Source organism: Urocitellus parryii, chromosome X (genome assembly GCF_045843805.1).
Source record: "Urocitellus parryii isolate mUroPar1 chromosome X, mUroPar1.hap1, whole genome shotgun sequence".
In the NCBI taxonomy this organism is placed as follows: domain Eukaryota; kingdom Metazoa; phylum Chordata; class Mammalia; order Rodentia; family Sciuridae; genus Urocitellus; species Urocitellus parryii.
Window position 1 is genome coordinate 17909256 of NC_135547.1, and position 15983 is coordinate 17925238.

At 35.5% G+C, this 15983-nt stretch overlaps 1 protein-coding gene across 3 annotated transcripts in view; it reads right to left on the reverse strand.

Moving 5' to 3' along the window:
* Hprt1 (hypoxanthine phosphoribosyltransferase 1) overlaps window positions 1-15983 on the reverse strand; it is a 62705-nt gene that overhangs the window by 23622 nt on the left and 23100 nt on the right. For all 3 annotated transcript variants that reach the window (XM_077793927.1, XM_026405606.2, XM_026405605.2), the window contains exons 5-7: window positions 14759-14776; window positions 11527-11609; window positions 147-193 (exon numbers count right to left, since the gene is read on the reverse strand). In XM_077793927.1, coding sequence (XP_077650053.1) covers window positions 147-193; window positions 11527-11609; window positions 14759-14776 — 148 coding nt within the window. The remainder of the gene's footprint in view (window positions 1-146; window positions 194-11526; window positions 11610-14758; window positions 14777-15983) is intronic.

Below are 15983 nucleotides of genomic sequence, written 5' to 3' on the forward strand. Positions count from 1 at the left end.
AGGTACAGAAAATATCACTTTCAAATTTAATGCTTGCAAATGTTCCTTGTCTAAAAATTTTCTCTAAAGCAATTCTAAGTCACTACATGTACAATTTTTTTAGGTTAAAGATAGCTAAATGTTTGATAAAAAAGTAATCCACTTACAGTCAGGTCGATATCCAACACTTCTAGAGGTTCTTTTCACCAGCAAGCTGTTAAATACAAAGTGTGACATGTGGCATATGGAAACACTATAAAAGGGCACTACAAAAGAGGACATTAATGTTCCTAAATAGTGTTTAATTTGCATTTAGCATACCATGTTAGTTTTAACATATATATAAAAAAGACTATAAAATGGAGCTGTCCACCTGGCACCTCATAGGCAGTTCTGAGAGTTGCATCCGAACCGCTCATGTGTCCAGTGAAGGACAGCTAATCAGGAGGACAAATGTGTGGGGAATGTCAATAAGCAAAGATGAAAAGGGCTCTGGGTCCAGAGTTCCTGGAATCCCCACAATGTAAGGGGTTTAGGAGAGCCAGATGCAGTGGCACATGCCTATAATCCCAGCATATCAAGAGGCTAAGACAGAAGGATAGTGAGTTCAAAGCCAGTGTCAGCAATTTAGCAAGGCCCTAAGCAATTTAGCAAGACTCTGTTTCAAAATAAAACATAAAACGGCTGTAGATATGGCTCAGTGGTTAAGCACCCCTGGGTTCAATTCCTGGGTTCAATTGCCCCCCCCCCAAATATTTGGCTTACAAAGAGGAACTTTAAGCCAAAAATAACTAGCATGCTAAAGGAACCAATTCTGGGCAGGGAGAAGACAGTGTGATGGATTGAACCCAGGGCCTTGCTCATGCTAAGAATGCATTCTACCACTGAGCTATATACCATCAGTGTAGAAGCTAATTAATTAATTAATTTATTTTTGAGACAAGGTCTCACTTATTTGCCCAGGCTGGTCTGGAAATCCCCATCCTCTTGCCTCAGTCTCTCAAATAGCTGAGAGCCACACCCATCTTAGAAGTAAATTGTTTTGTTTTTTTTGGGGGGGGGGTGGTACTGGGAATTGAAACCAGAGGCACTTTACCATTAAGCTATGTCACTATTCCTTTTTATTTTTTATTTTGAAGTAGGGTCTCACTAAGTTGCTAAGGTTGGCTTTGAATTTATGGTCCTCTTGCCTCAGCCTCCTGAGTTGCTGGGATTATAGACATGTGCCACCACACCTGGAAAAGTAAATTTTTTAAGTAATTAAACTTTTAATTGTTTGAATCTTGCTGGAAACATAACAATTTGAAGTGATTTTTTTTAAAAAAAATATTTGATTACACTGCTATTATTATTAGGTATTTATAGAAATTGCTAAACCTGTATATATGATTTGATACAATTTACAAAATAAGCCGTACTTGAAATGACTCAGCAAATATAAAGTTAAATGTTAATTGCTTTTCCAAAATTTTTTATCTTCAGAGGAAGTTGCAAAAAAAATACACAAGGGTGATCCCTAGTATCCTTGATTCAGTTTCTTCTATTGTTGACATCTTTTTTAACTACAGTAGATTATTACAACAAGGACATGGATACTGGTGAACAAACTGACTCTGTCCAGATTTCACAGGTTTACAGGCACCATTTGTATATAATTTTAAGGCAATTTTATCAACATGTGTGGATTCATGTAATTGTTACCAAAATCAAGGTAACACAAGGTTCCTTCTTGTACTCCCTAATGCCTGACAATCACTAATCTGTTCTCCATTCCTATAATTTTGTCATTTCAAGAAAGTTGTATAAGTGGAATCATAATATGCAACTTTGGTACTGGCTTTTTTTTTTTTTTTAAAGAGAGAGTGAGAGAGGAGAGAGAGAGAGAGAGAGAGAGAGAGAGAGAGAGAGAATTTTTAATATTTATTTTTTAGTTCTCGGCGGACACAACATCTTTGTTGGTATGTGGTGCTGAGGATTGAACCCGGGCCGCACGCATGCCAGGCGAGCGTGCTACCGCTTGAGCCACATCCCCAGCCCTGGTACTGGCTTTTATTGGCATAATTCTTTGGGGCTCATCTAGTTACTCTGTGTATCAATAGTTGATTTCTTTTTATTGCTGAGTATGATGGTATGGGTGCATTACAACTTTGTTTAACCATTTACCTTTCATTTTAATGATTTACCTATCACAGATGCTGCCACTATGAGCATTCATGTACAGGTTTTTATGTGCACATAGATTTTTATTTTCCTGGGATAAATGCTCACTAGCCCCCTTAGGTTCATATGGTACTTACATGTTTAGTTTTTAAAGAAACTGCCAAACTATTTTCCAGTCTGGACATGTTAGATTATATTCCTTATCAGGTAACTGCTTTTTACTTTCTAATTTAGGTTAAACAAATTAGTCATTCTTACCCCTGCACTGAATAAAAAGAATAAGCTTTATACTTACTCATTTTACATAAAATAGATATGCATATAAAACTTAAACAGATATATAAAATATCTGTGATAATAAAATCTCCTGGTAGGAGAAGGATTAGAGAAAAAAGTTGAGAAACACTAATGTGGGCCACCTATGATCTAAGTATTCTTTGAGCACATAACATCTCCAGCAACACAAAAATTCACTAACATATGCTTGTACAGGCAATTAGAAAACCTCTAAAGATAAACTGCTGGCATATGACTCATTAGTAGGTGTATTCTGATTCAGACACTCAACAGATATGTTGATCTTTCAAAACAGGTTTATAAAAACAAGTTATATCATTCAGGAAAAAAGAGATACAAGATCACTAGCTGAACCCATCACAAAAATTACATATTGGTTAAAGATTTAAAAATGAGAAATGTAATTGTATAAGTTAACAAAAAAACCAAAATGGGCTGGGGATGTGGCTCAGTAGTAGAGCATTTGCCTGGTATGTGTAAGGTCCTGGGTTTCATCCTAAACACCACCAACATCACGCCCCCCCCCCGCCCGCTGCAAAAAAAAACAAAACAAGAGATGTTACTTCTAATAAAAACTTAAGTGGATGGATGTGGTAAGAGCCTAAGGCAGGAGAATCACAAGTTTGAGGCTAGCCTTAGCAACCTAACAAGACTCTGTCTCAAAATAAAAAATAAAGGCATTGAAACGCAGCTCAATATAGAACGTCCCTGTGTTCAATCCCCAGTACCGCAAAACAAAACAACAAACTGTACAATGTAAGGTAGTAAGAGCATTAATTGTGCCAGCCCTGGGTTTGAATCTCACCTCTATAGAATACTAGCTGTATCCCTGGGCAAATCCTTACACCTCAGTGTCCTTATATATAAAGTAGAAGCAATGTTACCTCAGAGTTGTTGGAGGACGGAAACTATAAAGTAGGGATCGACAAAGAATCATAAAAGCGAAATAAAATAGCATGGATATGGCCAAGAAGTGATGCTAGTTTAGAAAAATGAAGCAGGAACTATAAAATTTCAATGTGGACTCCAGAACAAGATGCAGCATATATCACTCAATTTTAGAAGTTCCAGATCTCCAGGGCCCACTCCTTCTTACTACTTCCTCACTCCTCTTTGGGATTCTGGGTCTCAATTTTGCAAGGACACCACAAAATTTCTACCTTGCTACTCAGGACAAGTTGATACAATTAGCATGTTGAAAAACCAAATGTTAATAATACAAACAGCCCTACATATCTATGGTTTCAAAAAAAAAATAGGAGGGTAGATGGCGGTTAGAGGAAGTATGCATTTCCCAGGAGTTCCTCAGCACAAGATTTAAATGGTAGGAAGACTGCTCTTTACCTAAGGAAATTCACTGAAAATCAACACTGGATAGCAAAATAATCATAGAAATACAAAAGTTGGAAACTTTGAACAAAATATAAGAACTATACATTAGAGACATGCCAGCTCACTGCAGATGGGAAGGGGAATAGAGCAGAGAGAAAATAATATAGCAAACAAAATGGGCTTGAGGAACCATGGAATAGAAAGACAACCTTAACTAATCCAGAGATGGTGGGGAAAGATATTTTGAAAAATAATTAAAAGTCAGTTAGCGGGCTGGGGATGTGGCTCAAGCGGTAGCGCACTCGCCTGGCATGCGCAGGGCCCTGTTCAATCCTCAACACCACATAAAAACAAGAATAAAGATATTGTGTCCACCAAAGTAAATAAATAAATAAATTTTTTTTTTTAAAAAGTCAGTTAGCTAAGGTCCCCATAGTCCAGCTGGAATCAGTGCTGTGGCAGCATTTTTGAGTGGCTATGTGGTATCAAGTAGAGGCTGGAGATTGGGAATTCATAGAGGAAGTTGACAGCCTGACCCAGAAGACACCCATTGTGAGGGTCATATTGTATCTGGACCAGCATGACTGAAATAGGTGCAGAGGTCTGTGCCTAGGACAATACAGGCTGGGGATACTGAGGAAAACTCCCCTTGTTGCTAGAACATCTGGAACATCTGGAAAGTTGGTAGTCAAACAAGTCTGTATTCCAGGTCTGACCCTGGGTAAATCACAACCATGGGGATGAAATATCTGAAGCCAGTCAAGGTTTAGACTCCTTAAGCTAAAAGTGGAAATTCTGGGAGGGCTGAGACCCAGATGGTGCAGCCGGGATAGGCATTTGCCCAGCAAGAGGTGGGTGTGAACCAAATCTCAAATACCTACCAACAGAGTTCCAAGGGTAGGTCAAGATGAATCTCTAGCTACTGGAATTTCCAATTTAGAACTCTATACCAGCCCCACTATGGGAATACACAGTTTTTAGCACTCCCCAGTCTATCCCCTATCTTCTAAGGGAATAGGATGCTGAGAGCTACTACAACCATCTTTGGAACCTAGCAAAAACAGCTAGCAGCCTGGGGAGAAACACAAAGACGTGAGACTTCACACTGTCCTAGACCTAAGGGTTAGTCTCCAAAACTAAATTTAAATATTGCACATTAGCATAAGAAAAATATATCCATCCTCACCATAAGTTTTGACCACCTCAGTGGAAATCCTTTTCTTTTCTCAATAAGAATTCTTTTCCTATTCCCCCCTTTTCTGCTTTTTCTAATTTTTAATTTTATTTTTATCCTATTTTTAAAAAATTACTTTTCTATTCTTTTACTTTTTTCCATTCTGTGTGATTATGTGTGTGTGTTATCACCATACATATATGTGTGTGTGTGTGTGTGTGTATGTTATCACTACACAGATAGGTTTGAATATATATGTATATTCATACAATTTTCTTTTTCATCCATTAATTACTTAGCCTTGATTTGACTTTGGTTGGGTAAAATTTTACATGGGTTTGTTTTAATCTTTTACTTGTTTGTTTGTATACTTGGGTTTTGTTCCTTATTAGCTCTTCTTCACTCATTTCCCCCATTAATAAATTTTCCCGATCCCCTTTCCTCTCTTTAGTTTATTACTTTTAGTTTTTTACTTCTCCATCTTTATAGCCATCATCTGCTACCTACCTTCTACTTCTGTTCATTTTTAAATATTTCAAACATTTCTCTAAATTTCCTACCATATTTTCTTTTCACTTAAAGAACTGCAATTCCATTATCTGATAGAATTATGTAGTTTATAATTTCTGCCTTATTCCTGTTGTTGTTATTATTAACACAATGTATGACATAGGAGACACCTGTTGGTTAATGTCTGACCTAGTTCATGGCTGTTCATTGTTGGTGTAAATGTTAAATGCTGACTCTACCATTTCTCAACAGATGGTAATTAGTGTTATAGATCTCAAAGTAGACACTGGACATTTATTTTAAGGCTATACATCCTTTGTTAACATTATTGCTAGTCCTTGCTCCCCCTTGCTCTGAGAGTTGAAAAGTGATTGGGATACTTCATGCCCACAGAGTAGAGATCCTGTTGATGAGCAACACTTACAACTCAGCCAATAACAGCAAACCTCACTCTGTAGACAAGCTAGCCCCACTCAAGCCTCAACAATACTTCAACATATAGAATAGGGGAAAGAAAAATCCTAAACCAACAATCAGATCCCAAATACAACAAATAGAAGGGGATCTCATTCCTACTCCTGGACATCTATTCATACAGAAAAAATAAAAAGAGAGAAAGAAGTCTCTAGACCAAAAAAAGAGATAACAACCAAAGGACACACGTATAAGAGAAATAGTAATCCAACACACCCGATGTGCAACTCCAAGATCTGTGAAAATATGAGGAAATAGGCAACCCCCCCACAAATTCACAGTCCCCCCAAAAATGAACCCACTGAAAGAGAAGTGGATGAAATTGCAGAGAAAGTTGAAAAAAATATTAATTGTTAAAATGTTCAATGAACTAAAAGATCTAAGGAATGAATTGAGAGAGCAAATACAGGAGATGAAAAATCATTTTGAGGGCTGGGGTTGTGGCTCAGTGGTAGAGTGTTTGCCTAGCATGCATGAGGTACCGGGTTCGATCCTCAGCACCACATAAAAATAAAGATATCGTGTCCACATAAAACTAAAAAATGTATTTAAAAAAATCATTTTAATAAAGAAACAGAGATACTGAGAAGAAACCAATCAGAACTTCTGGAAATTAAAGACATAATGAAATCAATTTAAAAATTCACTTGATAATATCACTAACACTATAGGTTGCATAGAACTTCAAGTCTCAAAAACTGAACTTCAGATCTAAAAGAGTGTATGAACTTGAATACTTCATATTCAATAAAAAGAAAAAAAAGATCATGTGACTCTGGGACAACATCAAGAGATTAACCTGAATCACTGGGACAGAAGAGAACATGGCTAAAGGCATTAAGAACCTCTTCAAGGGGCTGGGGTTGTGGCTCAATGGTAGAGTGCTCACCTAATAGGCATAAGGCACTGGGTTCGATCCTCAGCACCACATAAATATAAAATAAAGATATTGTGTCAACCTAAAACTAAAAAGAACCTCTTCAATGAGATAGTAGCAGAAAAATTCCCCCACCTTAGAAATAAGACATCCATATACAGGAGACATATGGGACCGCAATATATAAGATAAAAAAAAAAACATATATATAATCAAAATGCCTAACATAGAAAAAAAGGACATATTAAAAGCTTCAAAAAAAAAAATCAAGTCACATTCAGAGGCAAACCAACAAGGCTCACTTCTAACTTGTCAACTCAGACCCTAAAATCAAGGAGGGCCTGGAATGAGATATTCCAAGCTCTAAAAGAAAACAATTGCCAGCTAATATTGCTATATCCAGAAAATCTCTTTCAGATTGATGCAGAAATTTAAAAATTCCATAATAAGGATAAACTAAAAGAATTCATAACCTCTAAGCCACACTATAAAGAAAACTTAATGATATACGACCCACAGAGGAACCCCAAAACAATCCACAAAGCTCCCAAATAGATGAATAACACTAGAAGAACAACTAACTAAATGAAAATCAAAACAATAAAATGCTTATAGCAAACTAATCAAAATGGCAAGAAATAATGATTATTTAACCATAATAACACAGAATGTAAATGGTCTCAAGTTCCCAATTAAAAGACACAGATTGGCAGAATGGATTAAAAAACAAGACCCAACTATATGCCATTTCAAGAGATTCATCTCATAGGCAAAGGAATTCATAGGCTGAAAGATATTTATGCCCCAAATGTCAATGCATCTAATTACATAAAAAAAAATGCTTCTTGACATTAAATCCCAGATAGACACCAATACAATAATACTGGGTGATTTCAACACATCCCTATTACCAATAAACAGATCATCCAAACATAAAATCAATAAAGATATGTCTGAAAAAAATAATACTATAAATCAAATCTTTTCTAGCCACATATCTGACAGGGAATTAATATCCAGAATATACAAAGAACTCAAAAAAACCATGATGTCAAAAAACCCAAATAACCCAATTAATAAATGGGCAAAAAATAAACAAAAAAAAACTAAACAAATTTCTCAGAAGAAAAAAAACCACAAATGGGCAACAAATACATGAAAAAATGTTCAACATCTTTGCAGTCAGGGAAGCGAAAATCAAAATTAAAGATATTTCATCTCACCCCAGTCAGAATGGCAATCATTAAGGATATAATTAATAAATGCTGGCAAGGATGTAGAGGGAAAGGTATGCTCATACACTGTTGGTGTGACTGCAAATTAATACAACCACTGTGGAAACAGTATAGAGATTCCTCAAAAAACTAGGAATGGAATGATTCTATGACCCAGCTATTCCACTCCTTAGTATTTATCCAAAAGAGCTAAAATCAGCATACCCTAATGACACAGCCTGCAATGTTTACAGCAGTGCAACTTGCAATAACTAAAAATGGAAACAGCCCATGTGCCTGTCAATAAATGAATGGATTAAGAAAATGTGGTCTATATTCACAATGGAGTTTTACTCATAAAGAAGAATGAAATTCTTTACTTCATAAAGAAGAATGAAATTATGACATCTGTCAGTAAATGCATGGAACTGAAGAATGTCATGCTAAGTGAAATAAGCCAGACTCAGAAAATTAAGGGTTGAATGTTCTCAGTCATATGCGGAAGCTAGAGCAAAATAAGCGGGGTGTGTGTGTGTGTGTGTGTGTGTGTGTTGAATATTATAAAGACAGAGGGAAGATGAACAGAGTAGGAGATTGAGGGGGAGAGAGGAAAGATGAGAAAGGTGAGAAAATGCAGAATGAATTTGACAAAATTACACTATCTGCATGTATAAATAAATAGTAAATTCCATCTTTAAGTATATTTATAAAGCACCAATTAAAATATATATATATATATATATATATATATATGTGTGTGTGTGTGTGTGTGTGTGTGTGTGTGTGTGTGTGTGTGTGGAAGGTACACCAATGGAGTAGAAAGGGAACAGGGAGAGGGTGGAGGGGAGGGAAAAGGGGTGCACCAGAGACTGAAATGGAGTAAATTAAATTCCACGCATGTATGATTATGTCAAAATGAGCCCAACTATTATGTACAATTATAATGCAACAAAAGCAAAAAAATTGAAAAAATTGCATCTGTATTAAATATACAGATTTAACCCATCAATATCCCCTATACAATGCAGCCAAACAACTATTTATGTAGTATTTACTTTGTATTTGGTATTACAAATAACCTAGAAATGCTTTATTATTTTTATTTTTTCCATTTTTCATTCATGCATTATAATTGTCCACAATGGGATTTGTTGTTACATGTTTGTACATGCACACAATATAATCTTGCCAATATCACTCCCCAGTACTTCCCTCACATCCCTGACCCTCACCCCAGCCCTTTCCTCTACTAATCTCCCTTTGATTTTTATAAGACCCACACCTACTTTTCCATTTTCTTCTTTAGCTTCCACATATGAGAAAATATACTACCCTTGACTTTCTGAGTTTGACTTATTTCACCAAACATAATGATCTCTAGATCTCTAGTTCCATCCATTTTCCTGCAAATAAAAATTTCATTTTTCTTTATGGCTGAATAAAACTCCATTGTATATGTGTGTGTGTGTGTGTGTGTGTGTGTGTGTGTGTATCACATTTTCTTTATCCATTCATTCATTGATGGGAACCTAGGCTGGTTCCATAACTTGGCTATTGTGAATTGTACTGCAATAAACATGGGTACAGTTATCCTCTATGGCATGCTGACTTTAATTTTTTAGGATAAATAGTAAAGAATGGTAGAGCAGAGTCATATGGTAGTTTCATGCCTAGTCTTTTTTTGGGGGGTGGGGGTACCAGGGATTGAACCCAAAGGCACTTAACCACTAAGCCACATCCCCAGCCCTATTTTGTGTTTTATTTAGAGACAGGGTCTCATCGAGTTGCTTACACCCTTGCTAAGTTGCTGAGGCTGGATTTGAACTCATGATCCCCCTGTCTCAGCCTCCTGAGCTGCTGGCCATGCCTAGTCTTTAGAGGAACCTCCGTACTGATTTTCATAGTGGTTGCAACCAACAGTGTAAATGTGTTCCTTTTTCTCCACATCCTCTCTAGCATTTATTATTATTTGTATTCTTGATGACTGTCATTCGGACTGATGTGCGATAAAATCTCAGTGTTGTTTGGATTTACAGTTTCCTAATTGCTAATGATGTTGAACATTTTTTCATATATTTGTTGGCCATTTGTAGTTCTTTTGAGAAATATCTGTTTAATTCATTTTCCCATTTATTAATTACATTATTTGGTTTTTTGGTATAAAGTTTTGGGTTTTGTTTTTTGGGTTTGTTTTTTTTTTTTTGGTACTAAGGATTGAATGCAGGGGTGCTTAACCACTGAGCAATATCCCTAGCCCTTTTAATTTTTTTTTAATTTAAGACAGGGTCTCACAACGTTGCTGAGGCTGGCTTTGAGCTTGTGATCCTTCTGTCTCAGCTTCCCTAGTCGCTGGGATTATAGATGTCCATTACTGTACCTGGCTGGTGTAAAGTTTTTTGCATTCTTTATGTATTCTAGATATTAATCTTTTATCAGAAGAGTAGCTATCAAAGATTTTCTCCCATTCTGCAGGTTCTTTCTTCACATTCCTAACTGTTTCCTTTGCTGTGCAGAAATTTTTAAATTTGATGCAATCCAATTTATTAGCTCTTGGCAGTATTTCCTGAGCCTCAGGAGTCCTATTGAGAATGTCATTCCCTATGCCTATATGCTGAAGTGTTGACCTTGTTTTCTTCTAAGAGTTACCTAGTTTCTGGTTTAATTCCTAGATCTTTGATCCATTTTGAGATGATTTTTGTGCAGGGTGAGAATTAAGGGTCTAGTTTCATTCTATATGGATAACCAGTTTTCCTAGCACCATTTCTTAAAAAGGATGTCTTTTTTTTCCAATGTATGTTTTTGGCACCTTTGTTAAGGATCACATGACTAAATAATGTGGGTTTGTCTCTGTGTCTTCTATTCTCTAACACTGGTCTATGAGTCTGCTTTTAATGCCAATACCATGATGTTTTTGTTTTATAATTCTGTAGTATAATTTGAAGTCAGGCATTGTGATGTCTTCAGCACTGCTTTTTTTGGCTTACAACTGCTTTGGCTATTCTGAGTCTTTTATTCTTCCAAATGAATTTTAAGTCTGTTTTTTTTTCTAGTTCTGTGAAGAATGACATTGGAATTTTGATTGGGATTGCACTGAATCTGTACATTGCTTTTGGCAGTATGGTCATTTTAACAATATTAATTCTGCCTACCCATGGATATGAAGGGTCTTTCCATAGAGATGCTTTAAAGTATATGGAAGGATGTGCAAAGGTACCATGCATATACTATGCCATTTTATATAAGGGACTTATGTGGACTTTGTTATTGGAGGTCCTGGATTTAATCCCTATGAATACTGAGGGATAACTGTATTAGGCAAGAAGGTAACCATAATGAAGGGCTTTATTAACACAAAACAAAACTATTTAAGAAAGGCTATTTTCTGAGTCTTATTTGGGATTACGTTGCATTTTGAAGAGAAAATGACAGCTGAGAACATTTACCCTGACAAAGAAGTAATCAATCCTCCAAATGAAGAAAAAATACTTATTTCAAAATGTCATACATACCTTGCAACCTTAACCATCTTTGGATTATACTGCTTGACCAAGGACAGCAAAGTTTGCATTGTTTTGCCAGTGTCAATTATATCCTTTTAAAAAAAGAAAAGATATTTAAATGGCCAATAAGACCAGGATAGTTTTAAATTTAAAGTCACTGTTCAAACACCAAATACCAGAACCTTAATGTTCTGGTACTTCCCCATAGCATAATGCCACCTTTTCTTGTTTTAAAATTATTTATTTATATATGACAGAGGAATGCATCACAATTCATATTACACATATAGAGCACAAATTTTTCATATCTCCGGTTGTATACAAAGTATGTTGACACCAATTCATATCTTCATACATGTACTTTGGATAATGATCCCCATCACATTTCACCATCATTTCTAATCCCATGTCCCTTCCATTCCCCTCCAACCCCTCTACTCTACCTAGAGTTCGTCTATTCCTCCCATGTTCCCCTCTCCCTATCCCACTATGAATCAGCCTCCTTATATCAGAGAAAACATTTTCTTCAGTGCAATAAGTCTCACCAAAATTTACACACTAGGATAATCTAGAAACTGTAAATCATAAGGCCTTCAGAAAGTAGTGGGAATATCATTCCCCAATATTGGATTCTCTAGGCATGATAAAGAGATCAGTGACAGCAAATATAATATATACACATATGCTTCATTAGAAAGTTATGATGCTGTCATTCTTTATAAAAGATATTTTAGATTTTTCTTCATAAATTCAAGATAGGGATTTTTTCCCCAATTTTCTGATAGTTAGTTCCACTTTGAGAAACATTGTATGTACAAATCTTTAAAGGTATTCAAATTAATAAGGTTTTACTATACAGAATGACTTTGTGTTAAAGTGAATTTTAGGTATTTATCACAACTAGAAGATTTTTTTGTTCTCTCTGATATTGAGGATGCTAACACACAATAAATGGAGAGGGAAGAATAAAAGTTCATTGGATTAGACAAAGGGGAATGAAGGGAAGAGAAGAAGGATGGGAATAGGAAAGACAGAATGAATTGGACCTATCGTTCCTATGTTCATATATGAATATACCACCACTGACACTCCACATTACGTACAAGCACAAGAATGGGATCCTAATTAGAATAAGTTATACTCCATGTGTGTATAATATGTCAAAATATACTATACTGTCATAAATGTCTAAAAAAACCCAAAAAAAGTAGAACATTTTTGCTGGGAGTAGTGGCATACACCTGTAATACCAGTGACTCGGGAGGCTAAGGCAGGAGGATTGCAAGTTTGAGGCCAGCCTCAGCAACGTAGCAAGGCCCAAAGCAACTTAGTGAGACCCTATCTCAAAATAAAAATAAAAAGGACTGGGGATGTAGCTCAGAAAAGAAAATGGTCCCTCAGTTCTACAATTAAAAGAAACTAAATTCTGTCAACAACCTAAATGAACTTGGAAGAGCATGAGCCACAGATGAGACAGATACCTTGATTCAACCTGATGAGACCCTGAGCAGAGGACCCAGATAATCTGTACTTGGAAAGTATATGAATATATGCACGAGAATATTTATCAACATTTCCAGTTATCATACCTCTGGAAATGAAGGGAAAGTGAAGAAATGGGACTTCAGGTGTATTATGTATAATTTCTTTTATAAATCTTTTGTGGTACATGCATGGGTTTTGAACATACACTTTTCTGAGTTCAAAATATTTCATAATTAAAAGCAAAAGGGCCCAATGCAATGAGGAGCGAAAAAGTTTCAAAGAAGGATTTGTGGAGGTAATTTTTGAGCTGGGTTTTAAGGATTTAAAGATGGCATAAGAAGGAAGAGAATAAATAAAAATTTTAAGGGAAGAAGAAAAATCTGAGGTGTAAGAAATAAGGAACAAACTGTGAAAACAACGTAAATGCCTATCAATGATGAATGGATAAAGAAAATGCAGTACCTCCATGCAACTGAATACAATCCAGCAATGAAAACGAATTGACTACCGACATCCCACGACATGATGAACCTTGAAAGCACTGAGCTCAGTGAAACAACCCAGAAACAAAAGGCATATACTGTGAGAGTTCATTTATATTTAAAATACCCAGGATATGCCAATCTTCAAAACAGAAAGTAGTTCATCAAATTGCTAGGGGATGGTTGTGGGGATAATGGGAAATGATAGCTAAGGAGACTGAATTTCTTTGTGGTCAAATAAAAAAATTCATAAACAGTTATTTAAAAATAAAAAACAATCAAGGGCAGAAAAATGGTGGTAAAGGCTCTAGGAAATGGTGCCAAGTCCAGAGAAAATGAAAGGAAGATATTGGAGAATTAGGTTGATTATGTATATTGAGGCTACAAAAAGAATTCAGTCTAAAGACTAAATAAAGGGTGAACAGGCTCTGAGTATGAGGCATGATTATTTGTAATCAAGTGGTTTGCCACATTAGAAGTTTGTAGAATTCAGTAAGGCAGAAAGATTGAATAGGGAGACCAGAGATGAAAAATAAAGAGGTGTAAATACAAGCTGTTAAACAGTGATAAGTGATCAGGGGGAAAAGTACTGAAGGATAATAAATTGAGGGGGTGGAAACATGAGATTTTTATACATGATGGCCAGGGAAGGCCTTAATGAGAAGGTAAGGTTCTTAAAGCTTAGCATGCAAAACAGAATCACCTGAAGACTTGTTAAAGCATTGCCTGCTGGGCCTCATCACAAAAGTTTTGATTCAGTAGGTTCCTGGCTGATGCTTTTGGTCTAGGGATTATGCTTTGGAAAGTGATGATATGAAATTTCATTTATTACTGGTAACCTTAGGAAACTACTTAAGCTCTCTATGCTTATTTCTTTAGCATACAGAATAGGCCTGGCAATGTAAACAATGGATAAATTTGGCTATTATTACATTCAAATGGAAAATAGAATATAAATTACAAATATTCTTTTGTACATTCAAAATGTTGCTTAAGAGGAAATTTAAGCAAGACCCTAAAGTTAATATGTATGTACATGTATGTGTCTGTATGTATACTTGTAACATGTTTACAAAGAAAAAAATTCACAACAAAAAGAGGAAATATACTATGTTTTTTCCATTACCAGTAAAAATTCACTTAGTCTTTACAAAACACAAGCCCACCATTAAAACTAATAAAGAGGAATTTCTTTCCCTGACTTACCTTTAGGATGATACACAATAACTTAGAAAATCATAAACACTATATTAAAAATCAATATAAATACTTACTTCAACAATCAAGACATTCTAGAAGAAAAAAAGAAAAATCAGTGTAGTGAATCAGTATTTCCATTAGTAAGTGAAATTATATGATAACAAACTCGTAGGAAATTATCCAAATTCTTGTTTTTAATGACTGTATCAAGCCCTTCCTGAAACCATTTGGCCAGCTATTGAAATGTGGAAGTCCTTAACACTGAATTTTTTATAAATAAAATTTGACCCAATTGTTCATTTTTATAAAATCCTTTCCTTACTTAATGCAAGGTCTTGGGCAAGACATGAAATTTCTCTAGGTCTGTTTCCCAAATGTAAAATGAGAAACTTGAACTAGTTGACTTCTTATTTGTCTTCTGATACTAATATTCTAGGACCTGTAATTTGTACAAAAACTCCAAAATCGTGTGTTTAACTTACCATATAGAATATAATTCAGAATTCATTTTCCTATTAGACTTATACTAATGTGGATGTATCCATATTTTTGGACTACACTAAAAAAGATATCAATACTTCCTCCCACTATAAACCTTCACCATACTTTCTACATCTCAGAATTTTATAGCTGGAAGAGTCCTTAAGAGAACATACCATCTAATGATCATTTCCCAAAGCAGAGACACATTCTATCTGTTCTTATAGAAACGAGGAAACATTACACATAATGGTTATAATCATTGCCCCAAGAATATCCACACCATTTTATTTGTCATTGTCATTGTACTCTGTCACACAATTATAGCATCAGAATTTTAATGTTCTATATTCTTTTCTAAACTAGTTATTACCAAAGAAGGGCACACAACATCCACTGTGTTACATGAAAAATTAGAACTTTTTAAAAACTTTACCTTGATGGGAGATGCAAACAAAAGATTAGAGAATCACTGCTCTAGGTATTAAAATTATAACCAAGTAAAGCTTCAACATTTCTATATCTCAAAGAAGTTTACCATTGCAGACAATATCTTTCACAAGCCTGAATAGGTCCAAGCACAGAATGAAGTAAGGCTAGCCTGTAACTTTTGGCAATTCACACTACTTCTCTCACTCTCTAATCCATCCTCAGTGGAGCAGCTAGTAGAGACAACTGCAGCCTATTTCCTAGCGTGTTCAACAGGTAGGAAAAATATATTTAAAAGCTATGTTCAAATGAATCCCAGTGTAGTATAAGGAATACAAACAATGGAGTTAGATTTTTCCTGATTCAAACTATGGCTCTGCCACCTAACAG